The 20,316-nt window shown below is 49.7% G+C and overlaps 1 protein-coding gene across 6 annotated transcripts in view; it reads right to left on the reverse strand.

Annotated features, from left to right (window-relative positions):
* The window catches only part of Tyw1b (tRNA-yW synthesizing protein 1 homolog B), a 175,401-nt gene that overhangs the window by 72,254 nt on the left and 82,831 nt on the right, over positions 1–20,316 (reverse strand). For 5 of the 6 annotated variants that reach the window (XM_046456021.2, XM_046456019.2, XM_058583040.1 and 2 more), the window contains 2 exons: positions 14,437–14,547; positions 9,797–9,964 (listed from right to left, as the gene is read on the reverse strand). In XM_046456021.2, coding sequence (XP_046311977.1) covers positions 9,797–9,964; positions 14,437–14,547 — 279 coding nt within the window. The remainder of the gene's footprint in view (positions 1–9,796; positions 9,965–14,436; positions 14,548–20,316) is intronic. The other variant, XM_046456018.2, reaches the window with a different exon arrangement.

Consider the following 20,316-nt stretch of genomic DNA (forward strand, 5'->3'; position numbering starts at 1 on the left):
CACTGCAGCCAGGGAGACTGGCCTGTGGTACAGCAAGCGGCTCTCCTCGCCACCAGGGGGCGATCTGGGTACTGACGAGCTGCACAGATCCTAACAAGGCTCTCTGGAGGCTACTCCATGCTACTCCTGCAAACTTCACACAGGATCTCTGAAGGTCATCTAAACGTAAATATTAACCAAGGCCTGGGATCCCTGTAGAATTCTTTTTCTTTAAAAACTCACCTTACATTTTGGACTGCATGCTCTCCTGGATCAGAAAGTGTTTTAATTTTTGAAATGAATAAAGAAGGAAATGCCACAACTGGAGAATTTTCAAAGTTCCGTTTTATGGCAATATCCTTATTTCTGCTAGTCAGCTTTTCCAGAATCAGAAAAATACGGCATATTAAATAGGAGAGTGTTCACTGGGGAGATGGAAACCCAGACCGCAGGGGAAGGCAGCTGAGTCCGCCCAGGGGCAGCAGAGCCCTTCCCCTGGGTCTTCCTGGGAGCTCCGCCGACTCCACACAGTGGAGGCAGAGGTGGAGGCGGCAGGTCAGGGAGCTGGGCTGCGGAACAGCAGGAGGAGGAGCCCCTCAGCCCTTGCTTTGGGCTCCTGTATCCCAGAGTGGGCCTTGGAGACGGTGCAGAAGCACAGTGGACATGATTGAAACACAACAGCCCCACAGACGTTTCTCTCTCTGGCCAAAGAGAAAAAGAGGGCAGCCCAGCAACAGAGAACACTTCACCCGGGCCAAGAGGACAGCTGGCCTCTGCCCACCCCCCTGCTGGGAGGTGTAGAGATAGTGCAGGGGACCCTGCCCTTCTCCCACCCGCAGCATGGTGGAACCCACTCGGGGCAGGAGCTGGACCTCCACCCCTCCTCTGCAGCACCAGGAGCCCCCCACATACCAGAGGCCAAGGAGCTGAGTGGAGAGTCCGGCATCATGAGGCCTCCACCCTGCCCCGTGGTATCAGAGGACGCCATGTGGGCAGCAGAACGAGGTGGCCCACCCTCCCCAGCAAGCTATCAGAGGGGGCTGGGCGGGGGGGTTCGGGCTGCCACCCTGGCAGGAACAAGGCAGCTCCCACAGTCCAGTTCCAGGGACAGAGCCCCGTTAGGTCCCCAAGCCCTGGGAACTCTCTTCCCGGGACCTAAGTAAGTCTTCTGTTTCTTTGTTGAGAGCCACAGCCGGTCAACAAATTGCATATGATCCTGCTATATACTCACAAATTGCTGCAGATGCAGTTAGGGCATGGAAGACTTTACAAGGACATGGAGATTTACAAGGTCAATTATCTAAGGTAATACAAGGAGCTAATGAACCTTACACTGAATTTGTAGATAGGCTTATTCAAACAGCTACCAGAGTTTTTGGGGTAGAGAGCAAGCAATGCCATTAATTAAACAGCTAGCCTTTGAACAAGCAAACAGATGGTGTAAAGAGGCCATTAGACCATGGAAACATGGAGATTTAAACACATATATCAAATTATGTAGAGACATTAATGAACAAGGGCAAGTCCTGGCAGCTACAGTACAACAGGCTTTAGATGCCAGGCCAAAAACATGCTACAATTGTGAACAAACAGGAGGAGGGTTTAACAAAGCTAGGTATCAAAGGAGTAGAATACCGGGTATTTGCCCACGATGCCGTAAAGGGAGACATTGCGCTAATGAATGCCATTCTCAAACCACCATAGAGGGTACTCCGTTATCAAAAAACAGACAAGGACCAGGTGTTTACCCACGATATCATGGAGAAAAGCATTGGGCTCCATTGCCAAAAAACGGACAGGGGGGCCCAATGCTGCGGGGCCCACAACCACAAATATACCGGGCAATGGAGGAACCCAGCAACACCATCAGGGTAGTGCCCAGGACACATTATCCATTAGATCCCTCATCAGACAAACCAGAGGGAGCGCAGGGTTGGACATCTGCGCCTCCGCCAGAGCAGTACTAACTCCAGAGATGGGAGTTCAAATCATTCCCACAGGAGTAAAAGGATCTCTTCCCCAAGGAACAGTAGGCTTATTATTGGGACGCAGTTCTTCTACACTAAAAGGACTTACTTATGATAAGTCCTGGGGTAATTGATCCCGATTATGAAGGTGAAATAAAAATTATAGCTAGTTCTCCAAGAGGTATATCAGTAATTTCACCAGGAGATAGAATAGCACAGTTATTAATAATACCCAGCCTGTATGATAAATTTTCCAGTTGTACTGTAGAAAGAGGTTCCAGGGGATTAGGCTCCACAGGTGTAGATTGGGCTATGCTGTCTTTAAATTTAGATTCTCGCCCAATGCTAAAACTAAATATTCAAGGACATGAATTTAATGGGCTACTGGATACAGGTGCAGACCTTAGCATCATATCTCCTCAAGAATGGCCAAAACATTGGCAGTTGAGCCACTCAAACACTTCGAGGCCTAGAGTGGCGACGAATCCCCATAGAAGTGCAATGGTATTAGATTGGAAGGATCCTGAAGGATGTGAAGGAACTATACAGCCATATGTATTGGATCATCTTCCTATAAATTTATGGGGACGAGATGTCCTAGATCAATTAGGTTTGACATTAACAAATAACATCAATCCAAATGCCCACTATTAGGGCTAGACAAGGTTTTAGGAAAGAAAAAAGATAAGGAGAACCAGAACAAAGTACAGCAGCACCAATTCAAATAGATCAAGGAATAAATAGACATGGATTAGGTTTTCAGAAGGGGTCACTGAGACAATAAAAATTACTTGGAAATCAGAAAGAACAGTATGGGTTCCTCAGTGGCCCCTGACTAAAGAAAAGATACAAGTAGCCCATGACCTGGTCAAACAACAATTAGCGGAGGGACATATACAACCTTCCGTATCTCCCCATAATACTCCCATTTTTGTCATCAAAAAGAAATCTGGTAAATGGAGACTACTGCAAGATTTAAGAGCCATTAATAATGAGATGGTTATTATGGGACCTGCTTAATCGGGGATTCCCCAATTGTCTGCTTTGCCAAAAACCTGGTATGTTTTAGCTACAGATATTAAAGATTGTTTTTTTTCAATTCCAATTCATCCTGAGGATAGTCCACGTTTTGCATTTACTATCCCTGCACTGAATCATGAAGGTCCTGATCAGAGATATGAATGGAAAGTACTCCCTCAAAGGATGGCTAACAGCCCAACTATGTGTCAAATTTATGTTAACAAAGCAATCCAGCCACTTAGAAATCAAAATCCTGAACTACAAATATTTCACTATATGGATGATGTATTATTAGCACATAAAGATAAAAACATATTGCTAGAATGTTATGCCACACTTATAAATTTATTAAAAATTATAATCTATAGAGATAGCAATAGATAAAGTACAATTAAATCTTCCAATTAATTATTTAGGAGTTCTATTATCCTCAACCATGGTCCGTCCACCAAAAATTCAAATACGAATAGATCAACTCAAATCACTTAACGACTTTCAAATGACTGCAGCATTTCTTGTCAGTTAACCTTCAACAAAGCTCCTTCTTTCTGAAAACCAGGGCCACAGAACTGGCTTCTGTGCATGCACCAAGCTCTGGCTCAGAGTCAGACCAGTAGAGGGAAAGCACAGAGCAGACTACAAACCTTCCTAACAGGGCTCGAAGCTGCCTCCACCTGAAAATGAACGTGCGCAAACACCTGAGGGAACAATGAGAACGCTCCCCCAAGACCAGGAGAAGGTCAGCAGTGTACCACTGACTGTGCTAGGCAGTGTGCTTAAGTGGAGAAGGAAGGAAGAGGCAAACCAACTGGGAAGGAGAAACAAAACCGTCTCCATCTGCAGGTGACACTACAGTCTCCACAGAACACCCCAAGAAACCTACCAACAACAACCAAAAGAATACGGAAAACTAACAGGTGAGCGCAGCAAGGTTGCAAGATGCAAGACCAACACCAGAACGAGTTCTGCACACCAGCAAGGAATGCCTGCAGGGCGAAACGGGAGAGCGCGCTGCTCTGGGATAAGGCCAGATCTGACAGAGCACATTAGGACTCATACACCGAAAACTGAAAACTACAAAATGCTCGTTAAAGAAACCAAAAGTCTGCATGAATGGAGCCAAAGAGCAAGTGCTTAGGATGCAAATTAAAATACAATAAGATCTTGTGGGGGGGACTCTTGGTTTGGGCCTGCAGGTGTTGGGAACAGGAAGCAGGATGAGGCTGGGCTGCGCGGCCTTCCTTCTGTGCCTCCAACTGTGAGCCAGCCTCCTGATCACTCTGCACGAAGACCTGCTGAGCCTGCGAGGAACCTTCATCTGAAAGCTGGCAACACGAGGTCAACGAGCCCCAAGGTCACCAACCTCGTCAAGATGGAAGGCACCAGGATAAGAATGAGATTTCTGAGATTCCAGGAACAGCGAGCCATGTGGGCCAATCACCCCATGATGGTGTTCTCCCCTCAAACACACATGCCAAGCAGGCAAATAAGCGGCCACTCGCCCTAGCAAGTTGCTCCTGGGCCTTCATTCCCAGGAGAGCGAAATTGCGTCCACATGAAACCTGGCACAGAGGGAGGGGTCCCAGATGGCTGGCGGAGAGACGCAGCGCTCTTGTCGCTCTATAACCCAGGTCTCTACTAGTGGGAATACTGCTTCTCTGAGGGTAACAGAGGACCCTACACAGCTGCTCTTGCATAGAAATCAACAGCGCTGTGCCTGCGCCCAGGGCTCCAGGCCTCAGTGTTAGAGCAGGCCTCCTGACCCCCAGCCCACACAGGGCACAAGGGCCTTGGCAGAATCACCGCATCAGCACCCTGAACTCCCAGACGCCACTCACTCCAATCAGCTGCTACCCACCCATAGGAACTCCGGTGCCACTCCCCTGTGGACCCCCAACGACCAACATGGGGTTCCCCAGTGGCCTCCATCTTGCGAGACGGCAGCTCCAGCCACAGTCCCCACTGCACAGGAGTCTGACTGCACCCGGGGACATCCCACAGCTCTGGAGACGACCAGGAGCCCCAACATTGCACGTCACAGAGCTAGTCTCTGAAAACACGGCGCAGTGCCATGGCCCGGCTCCCCCACTCGGCCCTCCACCCTGGAAGCAGCCCAGCTCCATCTTGGGTCATCTTCCTCACAGTCTTTGGTGGGGGCAGCTCCCAGATTAGAACTCCAGCTGGCCAGGTACCTGGTTTCCAACTCCCTGTCTTCCCAGTTGCCAGTAAGTGCCAACATCAAACAGCTTTCAGTGGGACAGGTAAACAGTGTGACCCAGTGCCGCCCACGGGAGCCCTGGTGAGAGAGGTCCCTAGGAGGAGAGGCTGCAGAGGGACCAGGATCTGGGGAGACTTCCAGGTGCCCTGCACCAGGACTGGCCCTCCCACTGTGGTCACCTTCACCGTCCAGAGGGCAGAGACACCAGGCAACAGCAGACATTCCCACCTGTTGGATGAGAAGGGAAGCAGGAGAGATGCTGATCTCCAACCAAAGCCATCAACAATGCTGGTTCTTCCTTGAGATTCCTTTTCCTCTTTCCCTCTGCCCTCTCCCCTCCCACCCTCCACCCTCCCCCTCTCCCCTCCCACCTTCCACTCTCTCCCCTCTCCCCTCCTGCCCTCTCCCCTCTCCCCTCCTGCCCTCTATCCTCTGCCCTCACATCCCCAACGTGTGGGAAACCAAGTACTTTGCATGAATTAGAATCTTGAGGATGGGATGTCTGAAGAGCATATTACAGTTGTGTTGTATATGCCTTTTTTTCCCCCTTTTTCGTCCAATTTAACATCTTTTATTTTCCTTAATACATACGTGGGTTTTATTTATTCTACTGTCTTCCCACGTACCTGCCTGCCCCAAATTACTTCCTGTCTGTTCTCCTGCTACTGACCCTCTCCATAAGATTCCTCTTTCATGCTTCCTAAGATCTACTAACTCCACATCCTCACATCCTGCCTCCTCAGCAGATCATCCCACACCTCACCCTAGTTCACTGTCCTCCATCAGAAACTGTAAAGCCTTTTACAAACCTACTGATTGTGACAATCAAGTCCAACATTTCTATACATTGTGACCAAACTATAAATGTCTTAATAGCAACTAACTGCTCATAGGTGGTACACTGTTTACACTGGGATCTGTTAACACTGTCCTTCCCCACAAGGGAGGGGTCCTAGAACCCCACAGGTGCACTATAAGCCTATGGGTGAAGACGGTAACACCTCGGACCCACAGAGCTAAAAGGATCATGAAAAGACAAGGGAAGAAACTGCCCCAACAAACCAAGATACCACATTATTAGACTCCATGGCCAGCACAGCGCAAGAAATGCCAGAGAGGTGACCAGGAAGTACGTCGTGATTAAGATAAGAGCAAATACAGGCAGCAAAAGACCATTTCGACACAGAGCTACCTAAACAAACACAGGAAGCACAAGATGACCTCAACAGGGAGACAGAGGATCTAAAGGAAAACAAAAACAAAAACACAAAAACCTGGACAGAAGTGCAGTGGGCAGCTGGGTTTGCCATACCCCAAAACAGGGAGACACCAGGGCGTCCTTCAAAGGTGAACAGACTAACCGTTAAGTCCCAGAGAAGCCCATGAGCCTTAGGGTCACACACTGAAACTGACCATCTGCCGTTCTCAAGAGGAAAAACTGCAGACAGGAAAGACAGGTCAGTGGCAGTTAGGGGCAAGGGAGGGCCAGGCATGGAAGGTGGATGGGACTGCAGAAGGGCAGCACGAGGAAGACCTTCATGGTGACAGGACAGATCTGCTGTCCATTTGGGTGCTGAGTCAAACCCAGGGCTTCACGCATGGCAAGCACCCCTCTACCACTGAGCCATGCTCCCCGCCCGCTCATCTCTCTATTGTGACAAAATGACCTCAATCTATGCAAACGTAAGCTTTACGCTCACACACATACAAGAAGTAAAGCTGACGGAATCTGAACAGACCCAGGGCTGTGCCTCTGTCACCCCCTGGAGGTGATCTGCTCCAGTCCATGTCAGAGCCAGTCATCTGGGACAACCAGGAGAGGGTCCAGGAGGCCTGGCTGCACCTCCTCATGGTTTGGTATCAACCTGTAATGCTTTTACAAAGAAAGAGCTTCATACTGAGCTTTCTTTCCTAAAAAATCTTTTTGGTTGTAGGTGGACACAGCACCTTTACTTCATTGGTTTCTGTGGTGCTGAAGATGGAACCCAGGGCCTCCCCTGCGCTAGGCAAGCACTCTGCCACTGAGCCCCAGCCCTATTTCACAGCTTTCTCTGGTGGTCAACCTGGGTAACAGGAAGCGGAGCTTCAGTGTGACCATGACTTGCGCTACCTGTCGGAAGCCCTGGCACTTCCAGAAGAACCAGCAGTCTCCTGAGAAGTCAGAGGTGGTCAGCGGCTGTCTGGCCATCCTGACGTCTCTGGTTCAAGGCCAGCCATGGGCCTGCAGGAAAAGCCAGGCAGGAAATGCAATTGCTGGGTCACAGGCATGGTGTCAACACAGAAGGCAGGACATGATGGGCAAGCAGCCACTGGAGGGGAACAGGCTAGAAGACACCTAATGGGAAACGAGCCACTGGGATGGGTCTCTGAGGGTTCCCAAGCCACGAGAGCAGAGCACTCACTGGGCCACAGCTGGACAGTGAATTCCAGAGGGAAGCAGTGGAGCCGGACACCGTGGGCAGCATGGATGACCAGTTAGAGAGCAGTTCTGGCTTCAGTGTCAGGCTGTGCCACGTCGCTCTCAACAGGGCCAAGAAACGGAACTGCCAGCCCTTTCTCTGGACGGTGCTTGTGAAGAAGTTCCCAGGGCCCAGGTGAACCTCAAGTGAGAAGGCGTGGGAATCTCTGCGCCAGGCTGTGCCTGGCCCTGCAGGTACCTCAAGCCCTCTGGGGCACCCTCCTCACAGCCTCCCACCATCTGCTACCTCGTTCCCAGCTGGTATCCGAGCTGACATTGCAGCCCACGTGCAGCCTCTCTGTCCTCATGTTCCCAAACAAATAAGACACAAACACGCAGACAATGCCATGACCCCCACCACCCTGGCTGGCGCCCCTGCACCCAGGCTGTACCCTCACCCGCACCCTTACAACCCCTCCCACCCAGCCCTGCATTCCACCCGCAGCCCACCTGGCGCTGGGAGGCTCCACAGCCTCAGCCCACTCAAGTGCGCCCACCCCTCCCGCCACCTGCTATGGACCTCCAGCATCTCCATGGTTCCCGCCGCACAGGTTCCTGGTAAACAGCTACCTTCCTTGGCCATCCCCAGGCCCAGCTCAAGCAGCCCCCCTCGGCTCTGCCACAGCTCTGGTACCACCAGCAGGCACTCTTTTGCTGGCACGCTGTCTCTCTGTTAGACCATCTTGAAGCGGGATGTTTTGGGCTTGACTCTGTATTCCTGGTGACTGAGCAACGCCTCACCCACGGATACTGGAGAATATAGATAACGCAGGCCTGCCCCGGCTCCTCTGCCTCTCCTCTTTATGAGCTACCTGGTGCGCCAGTTCTCTCCACAGCTATGTCAACATTCCAATACTTGAAGCTCCTGGACCTGCTCGTTCTGAGCGGTCATGCCTTTGACGGGCCACAGCTCAGACACACAAATCAGCCCTCGAGGGCTTTCAGCCTCAGACTGAGCTGAGACTACAGTGTGTGGAGTCTCAACGGATGACTCTCACGTCGCTAAACCCATTAACCTGGGAAACCTTGCGGGGACCCGAGGGGGCAGCCGACGCCAGCTCCTTGCCTTTCTTGGTACCAGGCTGCTCTTGCCATGGAGCCATGGAGCACGCGCCCGCAGCGCCAGCCCTTCCCACGCAGCCCTCAGTGATCCCTCACACCCGCAATGCTGTGCAGCACCATGAGATTTCAGAGCAGCTCATCACCCAGGACCCCAGCTGCCTGGTCTGGCTGCTTCCTACACATGGCCTTCCGTACCTGCCATTTTTCAGCTAAAAATCATGTTTTCAAGGTTTATCCATGACCTTTTTAAAAACAGCATTTCTTCAGTGGAGAATTTGAACAGAAAACTGAGCCGAACACCATGGAACCTCCAGGTATCCGCCACCCAGCCTCGGCGCACTCTCCAGCCCCTACCCGCAACTGCTGACCCTGAGCTTGCTGGACCCATGGGCAGACACCCCACTGCTGCCTGCAACCTCGGCAAGGACACAAGGTGGGGCAGCTGCACGGATGCTGGTCTTCCAACAGGTGTCTTCTCCTAGTGGCCACCTCCACCCACGCTGACTTTTCCTTTTCACTTAAAAAAAAGGTACTAGATGAGGCACTGGTCCTAATAAAAGTGCTCAAGAGGAAAAACACAAGTAGTGTCATGAACTAAACCTCAGACAGAATTCTCCAGATGCCAAAATCCTAAGCAATCTGAAACTTGATGAACACCCTGGAGCCTTCTGACAGCCGAATGCACACGGGGGGCTGCTCACTACTGTTGCTTTCCCTGTCGCCCGAGAAGGGACGGGAGGTCAAGACAGGGAAGGGACGGGAGGTTACAACAAGGGTGTTTTGCTTCTGTTTTTTTCAGCATGCACCTTTCTAAAAATTACAAACCAGGGAGCACTTCAAGATGTCTAGACGAGGGCTAAAAACAGAAGCCATCTCACACTGAGAAGAGCCTAAGAACCTGAGAAGCAGAATGCAGGGCTTCACACAGGCAGCTCATCACCCAGGACGTGTCAGGCTTAGGAGGGCCACAGACAGGCAGCCCCCCCACACACCTACACACACACACACACACACACACACACAGCAGGGAAGCGGGGCAGGGAGGGGAGGGAGACGGGAGGAGGTGGGGCTGAGCAGGCGGGGTAAGCTTACCCGTCTGTGCGCTACCAGGAGGCAGTTGGAGTGCTCGTGCTCACAGGCAATCTCGTAGTCGGGGATCAGACCCACCAACTCGCGGACGAAGCGTACCACCTCCTCGTGCCAGGGCACGTTGGCCATGGTGAGACTGCTGGCCGCGCTCTCTCCACAGTAGGTGACACCCTGCAGGTCACAACAGAGGCAGTCACACATCCACCTGAGCTGGCCAGCCCATCCCAGCAAACATTTTAAAGAGAAGAAAGTGACAAAGGTCGCACAAGGGGGGACGAAGACAGCAGCTGATGTCCCCAGCCACCGTCCCACATCTGCTTCCGTGGAGCCCTCCTACCACATGCACCTGAGCACCACCCCAGGCTGGAGCTATGGCCCCAGTGCCGGAGCACAAGGGCTCAGGAGACCAGCGGGCTCCCGGGTATCGCCATCTTGCCAAGCTGGCAACCCTGCTGGGTTCACAAAATCTGACCACTTCAGCGACTGAAGACAATGGCAAAGAACTCATGAAGCACACAGCAGTGTCTTTTCAACATCTGGGGATGGCGCTCGGCCTTAGAGGCCTGTTGGAAAGAGAGAGCACCACCTGAGTTTTTTTATCCTTATGTAGGGGACACAGAAAGGGAGGTTCCATGGAATGTTCTTTCCAAAAAAGGTCAGGGACAGTATTACAAAGGACCAAAAGGCAGCCCACTCCACTGGGTAAGGCCCACTACCACAGCCGGGCTCCTTTGCTGAGCGGAACCTCCCTTTCTGTGTCCCCCTGGATTCAGTAAGCATTGAGATCTTTTTCTCTTAGACACATTTACTAAACTAAATCAAAAGATGCTATTTCTTTATTACATTGATTTCTTCTTTTCTTTCATTGCCATAAAATATTTTATCTTCTCTGTATGTTATCTTCTCTGTAAATTAGCATTTATTTTAGCTTCATGTGCATTACATACGCCTTCACTTGCTGGCCTGAGGATCTTAACTACCACTTTTTGCCTACTTGTTTGTGAGACAAGCTCACCTGCCCGTTAGGTACCCGTGAGCAAGGCACAGCCGTCTCTGCCCTTGCTCAGCGCTGGTTGGCGGCGGGCGGTTTCCAACTCCTGCCATTGGCACTGTTGTAGCCAGGCCTTGCAGAACGGCCGTCTTGGCACAGCCCCAGCGGAGATGGGGAGGCCAGTCTCCACAGTCCCATCGCTCGAAGCTAGGCCCTCAGCTTCTGCGGCAGCTCCAGACACCCGGGAACGGGGTGAGAGTCCCATTTCCAGGATGACCCAGCTGCACGCTTCCTGCATTCCCAACAGGGAAGTGCCACTCCTTAGGAATCATCCTCTAAGGAGAGCACACTGTGTCGCATTTTGACGTGAGCATACGAAGAGAAGCACGTGGGACCACCCGTCCCTGACACACACCACGCCTGTGTTCACCACCTTGCCAGCAGATGCTCCTGACAGGTGCAACTGCAGCACCGGGAACTGGCTTCCAACTCTCCTGAACTCTGCCAAGCAGCCAGGCACACGGACTCCAAGGCTTCATAACCACGCCCTCTGTTGGGGAGGTTCCACGACAACTCACAACTAACTTTCTCATAATAAGAGACATCTTGCTGGGAGTGGTGGTGCACACTTATAATCCCAGTGGCTCAGGAGGCTGAGGCAGGAGGATCACAAGTTCAAAGCCAGCCTCAGCAATGGTGAGGCACTGAGCAACTCAGTGAGACCCTGTCTCTAAATAAAATACAAAATAGGGCTGGGGATGAGGCTCAGTGGTCGAGGGCCCCTGAGTTCAATCTCTGGTACCACCTCCCCCTCAAAAAAAGAGACAGCTTAATTGTGCAGGCTCTTCAAATATCCCCAAATCAAATTTTCTTGCCAACTGGTCTGAACGTTCTCTAGACAGGCCTGCACCAGGTGGTTCTCAACAATGAAAGCAGATGTGTGTGGCACTCGAAGTCTGTCTCCCACACACACCGTGAACAGACATCAGATACAGGCAGCCACAAGTAGGCAGCAGGAGACAGCCTAATGTCAGAGGACTCCAGAGTGACCCACCCCCTGACAGCAGAGTGGGCATAAGTCACTGGGCAGCCAGGTGACCCTGGCCGGCACACTCCAGTGAGAGGGCCCCTAGCACGCAGAAGCCAACACATGGCCAGAGCTCAGGTGAGGGGGCCCCTACCATGCAGAAGCCACCACGAGGCCAGAGCTCAGGTGAGAGGGCCCCTAGCACGCAGAAGCCAACACAACCCAGCTTCCACACTGCACACAGGAAAGCCCTGGCCGCCGTGAGTCAGAGTGCCTAAATGTGTCTAAGAGAAAAAGATCTCAATGCTTACTGAATCCAGGTGGGGTTACTTTTGAATTCTCAATGGAGCCCCTTGGATAGGGACTGCCATTCTCTCTGTAGTACTGAAGAAGCACAGGTGGGGACAGGAGGCTGCCTGAGGCTACCCTGGTGCACCCCCTTCCCCAGGGCAGCTGCCTGGGCAGACCACACACCCTAGGAGGCCCACCGAGACCTCCTCCACCCAGGGTTACTGCTGTGGCTACACAACCACAGCAGGACGGTCTGCTGTCCTCGGGGTGACAAGTTGAGAAGAGAGCATAAGGTCCTTGTTAGCATCTGGATGGCCATCTTAAGTGACAGCTGCCATTTTAAGGAAAAAATATTGCTTTCCAGTCCAAGGGCCTTTCTGAGAAAGGCTCACCACCCTCTCATACCAACCCCACCCTTAACAGCGGGCACTAAGACCCACCCGGCTCTAATCCCTGAGCCTCCCCCATAAAAGCCCCAAACCCCAAGCCTGTGTTGCCCCTCTCAGTCTATGGAGAGAGGGCCTCTATTGGTCAGTTCTGGCTATAAACTCTCGTGTCTATCTCTGCCTGGTCTCTGTCTTTCATTTCTTGCTCTCCCATCTCCCGGTCCTCACTTTCCTTTGAGAGAGAGAGAGAGAGAGAGAGAGAGAAAACAACCAGGGAGCAGGAAGACAGCAACAGGGTCCACCACACAGGTCGGCGCCCAGGGTGAAAACTTGAAGATGGAGTGCCCGTGTGACTGGGCTCACTGGTCAGCGATCTCTAGGTGGCTCAATTCAGTATTCTGAATATGTACACGTGTAGGCCTCTACTTCTAAGTCACAGAAATTTAGACTAAGATACGGGTGAGGGGTACCAACAGCTCTGCTGGCTCCTGCCACGACTAACCTCTGGGACCCTGAGGTGACCTGGAGGTAGCACTAAATTTGAATTCCAAACCCCCTGGGGCTCAGCGAGGGACTAGAGAGGCCCCTCTAGCAGGAACCTCCACGTTCTTGCCCAGCCTGGCATGTCACTGAGGGAGAAGTCTCCTCTGTCCTTCAGACCCAGTGCTGCCCATGGGAACTTGGGAGGTCCCCAGCACTCACGCCTACCCTCGGCTTCCTACAGACCTGAAGAACAGCTGTGCTCTCCAAAGTCACTTTTCCTGACACTTTTACTTCCAAGCGCTCATCTCTGATGAGGGAGAGGGTCTCTTAGTCCAGGTCTCATCAAATGCTTCCTGGAGAGAACTTATTATTTAAAAAACTTACACTTTGAAAATTTAAATGTCAACAGAAAACGAGAGAAAAGATGCCTTCTTAGCATCTCAGATCTGAAGTGCTTCGTCGTCCTCAACAGGAAAGCATGCCTTCTCCACTCACTAACTTACTAATTTCATCTCAGTATTTCTCCCCCCAGTTTGGCAGTGCTGGTGATCAAGCCCAGGGCCTCAAGAATTCACTACTGAACTACATCCCAGCTACATTTCCTTTGCTTTCTTTTCCTTTTTGGCATGTGGTACTGCAGGTAGAACCCAGGGCTTTGGGCATGCTTGGGCATGCTGGCGAGCTACAAGCTACCAGAGAGCTACACCCCACCCAGTCTTTTTTACTTTTATTTTGAGACAGGGTCTGGCTCCATCATCTAGTTGGCCTCCCATTTGTAATTCTCCTAACTTGGCCTCCAGGGTGACTGGGGTTGCAGGCACGCACCACTGAACCGCTCCACTTCAGACATTTGAATTATAAAAGCAATGCATGCCTGTTTCGACCCCAGGGAACAGGCACCTGACAACCAGGACACTGGTGCCTGAGGCCCAAGGCCTGATAGGCTAGTCAGGGACACCCTCTCTACATATGACCCAAAATGTTCCTACATTGTATTTCAGTATTAACAACATTTAAACTGTGGCTGGATCACACATTTCTCTACGAGTTTTACTTCTGTGAACTTTGACTGTTCCTAAGATATTCATTTGGCAAGCAACACAGGGTGCTGACTTTTTAGATCCCCGGTGGCAGTTGAGAAGAGCCCTCAGACCAGCCACCTACTTCTGCAACACGTCTGGAGTGCTTCATAATAAAGCTCATTACCAAGTTACTGCGTGAGCTCACCAGGCTGCCACTTCATTCCTCAGCTTAATGTCACTCTGCATTAGGTGCATTAGGTCATCCCCTCCCTTGCAGTGCAGGCTCACTAAGAGCAGGAGAGGGTCTTCCTGAGCGCTCTCATCCCTGCACAGGGCTGGGCTCTCCCACTCGCTGCATGAGCACCGCTATTGGAGCTTCGGGTCCCCGACTGTCCCCTACCAGGAGCATGGTGAGACGAGTTATGCTTAGCAGGCAGGCCTACCTTCACTTCAATGAAGTCAGGGCTCCCCAGGGACACGAGCTCGGCATAGGCCTGGAGTTCATCCACATTCCAAGACTTCACAAGCGTCAGCCTGTAGACAGTGCGCTGCTGCTGAAATAGAAGAGCCAACTCTACTTTAATTATGGTGGCGGTCACCTGGTGATCCAAGAGGAGTCTCCAGCTTCCCAGCCCCTGGACAAACCCAGATGGGAGAGGCTCAGCATAGGCTCATGTACCATAAGCTATATTTTGGGTACAAATGGGAAAAAAAATCCCCAATGAAGTAAGATCCTCGTGGGCCTAAGAAAAGGCACTGCTACTCAAGAGTGTCTGTTCTCTCTTCATAACACCTAACACTATGTGAGGTACCCCAAGGTTCCTGGGCACACACAGCATATTAGATTCAGTAAGAAATATCAAGCTGCCAAAACCTTTATGCTGTGGGAAATTAATGCAAATAACCTGTGGGCTTTCAGACAATGATCACACTCAAATTGTTAATGACAAGAATGGTCACTCTCCTCCTTTCTCCTGCTCTCTCATCTTTCAATAACCTCTTGGCATTACTTGTTGGAAGAAGAGGCACACCTACAGATGTCAATGTCGTCGTTTGTTTACAGTATGTCCCAAAGAGACATGGTTCTCCAAAAGCAACCAGACAAGAGCCATTAGGCCTCAAGAAGCTTAGACACTGCAAGGTGTGGTGAGGCGTACCCCTGATCTGGGGAGTGGGTGGGGGTGGGGAGCAGCGCCCTGAGGCAAGAGGACCACAAGTCTGAGGCCAGCCTGGACAACTTAGGGAGATCCCACCTCAAAATACAGTAAAAAGGGCTGGAGAAGTAGCAGAGTGGCACAGTGCCTGCCTCGCGTGCAGGAGGCCCTGAGTCTGTCTCTCTCTCTCTCTCTCTCTCTCTCTCTCTCTCTCTCTCTTTCTCTCTCTCTTTCTCTCTCTCTCTCACACACACACACATACACACACACACACCAAGGTTTATACCCTTTAACTCTGCAGCTCCCCTTCCAGGACTTGAAACAATTAAAGATGCAAAGATTTATTGAAAAAATCTCAAAATGACATTACTGATAACTTAAAATCTATAAAGTGCACTCTTCTCTTGAGTGGACCTGCGACTTGAGGAAACAGTGAGCCACAAGCAGGACACCAACCTCTTCCCCGTCCCTGCTAAACACTCTGTGACTAGGAGGAAACGCATGAGCCCTTCACAGGAGATCTCGGCAGGCACATCCCATCCACCACGCAATGCACGCGAGAGAAGGCGGCACTCTCCCAGATTCCTTCCACAGAACTGTGGTTCTTCCAATGCTAAGCTTCAAGGAGAAAACGGCAAACCAATCTTGACTGCACTTCCATATGCAAAGATCTTAGTGACAGCTTAGCAAATAAAACTTAGCACTGTGTTAAAACTTCTCAGAATGCAGATGACTCAACGTTAGGCTAAATGGGAATACAATTCATCACACTAACAGTTAAGCACAGAAAAAAACTCACAGATACCCAAGGCATGGAGTAGAGTTTAAAGGCTCAGCCCTGATTAAAAAAAAACAGAATACACAAATAAAAACCCATTAAAAAACACCCTTAACATAGGAAAAGTACTTTGTAATCAATGGTCCAAGTAATTCTTGGTGGTTAAAAAAAGGACACTCCCATTTAGTCGGACTAAAAGAAGAATGTCCACTCTTACTTATGTATCAGCGTGTCCCTGCAAGTTATAATCCAAGCAAGATAGCCAGACAGGACTTACTGGAGAGCACATAAAAATAATTAACCGTAAATAATGTAATTGGCTTCTGGGAACCCCAAGACCATCAAGTGAAAAATCAGATTAGAACTGAGACAGCAGTCGATTATAAAATGAAAATCAACAGCTTTCCCAGCAGAGCCACAGGCCAGATAAACGTGGATTCTGGAACCAGGGAGAACCTCACCACAGCCGCAAATGTGGTGTGTCTTTATTATTCTCTTTGTTCTCAGCTCCTACCTGTGCACAATGGAAGGTTTGAGACAAAATTAAAAGTGTTAATGCACACAGCACTTAAAACCAAGTGGCAGCAGCAGTAATAGCTATCACATGCCAGCAACGACCAACCAGGAAACAGAAGGCAAAGAAGAACCTACCTACACTGGACACTTGTTGAAAGCCTGGAGATCATTTAGTGAGATAACATGTAGAAAAGGAAACAAACTATCTGACCCCTACCAGAGGCCCCGCTGGGCTGGCGAATGTGAGGGGACTCTGAAGGGGGTCCTCAATTTCCTGGAGCAGGCACCTGGCCCAGCAGGCCCACAACCAGGGCAGAGCCAGACACCAGCAAGCTCACCTCCTGAGTCGGCTGTGCTTGGCCAGAAACAGGTGGGTCGGTGTCCTATTCACTCTTTAGATGTGCAACGAGGCAGAGAGCTGGATGCGACACCTACACCAGGTATCAACAGCAGGCTCATCTCACTGTGCCAGGCCCGGACATCAAACACGAACGTACGGTTGAGGGGCTGTCATGAAACACCATCCCCAGATGGCCTCTTCTTCCCCTGGTCACTATTCTGCTACCCAAAGACATCCCATGTCCTGACTTTTACACTGCAGTTCAGTATTTTTGCCTGTTTAAAATTGACATGAATGGAACCGCAGATTCTTTCGTCTGGGACCCTCCGTGTTGCTGCATGGTGAGGCTCATTCTCTTTGTTATCAGTATTCCACTGCATGAATACACAAAAATGCCTCCAACCACTGCCTGCTGGGAGACACCTGGATTATTTCCAGGTTTCAGCTATTATAAAAATGGCTGTTATCTCTTATCATATTAGAGTTTAGTTTTACCTGTTAAAGGAAATTAGGTAAAATGTTACTGTGACACCTATTCTTTTGTCTGTCCCCCCACACACACACAGAATCCGAGAGAGTCGCTGTGCTACTGGACATAGTCGTGAATGGTTTCAGTGCTGCCTGCTTCTCCCCTTGGGAATGCATTACTCGGGAAGCCCCTCCCTGGCCTCTGATGGAATACACTACTGCAAGGTTCCTGGTGGAACACCCTCTAGGACACACCACCTCCTGTAGCCGGGCAGGTCATGGCAGGTAAAGCAGGCCCGCCCCCGCAGCCCGACACTGCCCTGGCCGTCTGGTCTTACTGCCAAGGCTAGCCGCTCCCGCTCTGCCCTGCGCCTGCCTGGAGGCTAGAGACACCCGTGAGCGCTGTAGCTCCCCTGCCACGTGCACCGCCATGCCTGGAGCTCTGGATTCTGAACCAGGGAGAACCTGGTGTTGTAGGCCTGAGATTCTCCTCTGGGACCTGCCTTTTTCCTACTGATCTGTTTTAATGCAAGCTTCACATATTCTGGGTCGACGAGCTCTGTGGCAGACATGTCAGGAACATGTCCAGCTGCTCAACGGCCTCTGGTCCACCTTCCTGCAGCATCTCCTCACCAACAGGATCCTGCCTTGGGTGCAGCCCACTCTAAGCACCCTTCTCCTTCATGATCAGCACTGCTGCTGACTTTTAGAGAACCTTTCCACACATCGAGACCATGAAGAGAATCTCTTACATTCTTTTCTAAAAGCTTTATCATCTCGTCTCTTACGTTGCATCCAAAATCCCCCAAAGTCGGTTTCTGTGTGTGTGGTGCCAAGAGGTCAAACTTCTTTCCTAACAGCTGTGCCACTGAGATGGACCTACTGCACCCGTGCCTCCACACCTGTGCGGGCCTTGCTCTGTTCCTCCACCTTCCACTCCACTGACCAACTGTTTACCTTGGTCCTCAGCTGCACTGACTTGCTGGATAGATTTCACACCCAGTAAAGACCATCCTTCTCAGGGACAATTCTGTAACACAGGAGCAATTTTGTGACAATGTAAGTTTTTCCCCATTGATTTATTCATATAGCAACATCTTGATTTTCACAAATGGGGGTGCTATTGACATCTAGTGGGTAGAGGCCAGGGAGGCTAAGGAACACGGCACAATCACAAGACAGCCCCCTACCCTCTTCCTACCAAGAATAATCAGGCTACCTGCTGAAATTGAGAAACCCTATGATGGAGACCTTTACCAAGAGAGCCTTCACTATTCTTGCCCCTCTATTACCCATAAACCTTAGAACTACCTATCAACTTTCAAAAACTATATATAATCTCTTCTGATTCTGACAGAGGTGACATCAAATCTAAAATCTAGTCTTGTCCAATAGAAACATAATGTGAACCAAAAATGAAAACTACACATTTTAATTTTGCTAAGTCAAATTGAAAAAGTAAAGAGTTATCAGGTGAAATCAATTTTAATGTGTTATAACAATATATACAAATGTTACAACCTAAAACAGTAATCAATATTTAAAAACAATTGAGATATTTGACACTTGATTTTCCATACTGAGTCTTTGATTCCAATGAGCATTTTATACTAAGTGCACAGCCCAATTCAGAGTAGTCTCGTTTCAAGTGCTCAAATGCCACGTGTAGCTAGTGGCTCCTGGAGACATACTACTTTCCTAATGCCGAATCTTCCCAATCAATGCCACTTGTTTAGGTCCTTTAAATTTTCTCTCAAGAACATTATATTGTTTTCATTATCTTTTTATATTCTAGTTAATATATTTTTGATGCTTTGTTATAGTGGTATCTTTTAATTTTTCCTTTTTTAACTAATATTTAAGACATTTTTAATATTGGCATACAAAAATATCATTGAATTCTACAAACTAATTCTGTATCAAATGAGTTTGTAAAATGTACTTATTAATTATAGTCACTAAAATAATTTATAGATTTATGGGAAAATTTCCCACACAGGTTATATTAAAATTTCATATGCAGGCTGAACATAATAATCTGAAAATCCCAAATCCTCCAAGACGCAGAACACTTTGAGCGCTGATAATAGCACAAGTGGAAAATTCCACACCTCAGGGTCAAAATACAAGTGTAATAAAGGTACTGTACACAGAAGCCTTTAGGATATTTAGGTGCTAGTAAAACACAAATGGACCTCGTGCTCAGACGGGGGCCCCATCCTCAAGGATGCTCTGTCCATCCACATAAATATTCTCAAATCTGAAAAGCCCACAACACTGTGGAGAAGAGCAAGCAAGACAAATGCTGCAAATGGAATGCAATTCAAGGCTGCACACCAGAAACACACCAGAAACGTAGACGCATTTTGGCTGAGGGATCCTAGACCTGCCCGCAGGATGGTGGCTTCCTTTCCAATCCCACTGTCTATCCCCTGTGCTCAACACGCCAGGTGGAGCAGAAGAGTTGATGCTGGGCATCCTGTGTCCCTGGATGCTCAAGTTTTAGGTGCTTATTGACAGTGACGTTCTTCTGTAGCCATATTTTGTTAGATTCTCCCCATGAACAGGTGCTGAATTCTACTGAATCACTCTTCTGTATCTATTCGATTTATCCTGCTATCTTTCTTTTTTATTGTAAGTCAAGTTGATTTCTAAATATAAAACAAAATTAACATTCTTAAAACACAGCCATTTTGTCATGGTTTTCTGTGTTGATGTATTTAGCCTGTGTTTACAGGTAAAGCCCCTTTTTTCTTATTCATGTTATGATTCAGTGTTGCGGTTATTCTGGGTTGCAGAAGTGAGCTGGCCTTGGAACGGCTTAGACCTGCGTTCCATGTGGTTCATCAGGGAGAAAACGTGTTGTTCCAAGAAGTGGCTGCGAATGGAATGTCAATTCCAGGCTGCACTCGCGGTGGAGCTAGAGGAAGCACGCCTTATGGCCAAAGAGTGTGAGTGAGAAGCTGCTGATTCCCCTCAAATCAGCCAAAGGGGCCCTTTAGACCTCCATCAATAACTACAAATGCAGATCAGAGAACAGGACCTGAGCGCACAGGCCCAGGAGAGT

The sequence above is a fragment of the Marmota monax genome, unplaced genomic scaffold, assembly GCF_021218885.2.
Source record: "Marmota monax isolate L192 unplaced genomic scaffold, Marmota_monax_Labrador192_F-V1.1 WCK01_AAM20220418_F8-fsc00235, whole genome shotgun sequence".
NCBI classification, from domain to species: Eukaryota; Metazoa; Chordata; class Mammalia; order Rodentia; family Sciuridae; genus Marmota; species Marmota monax.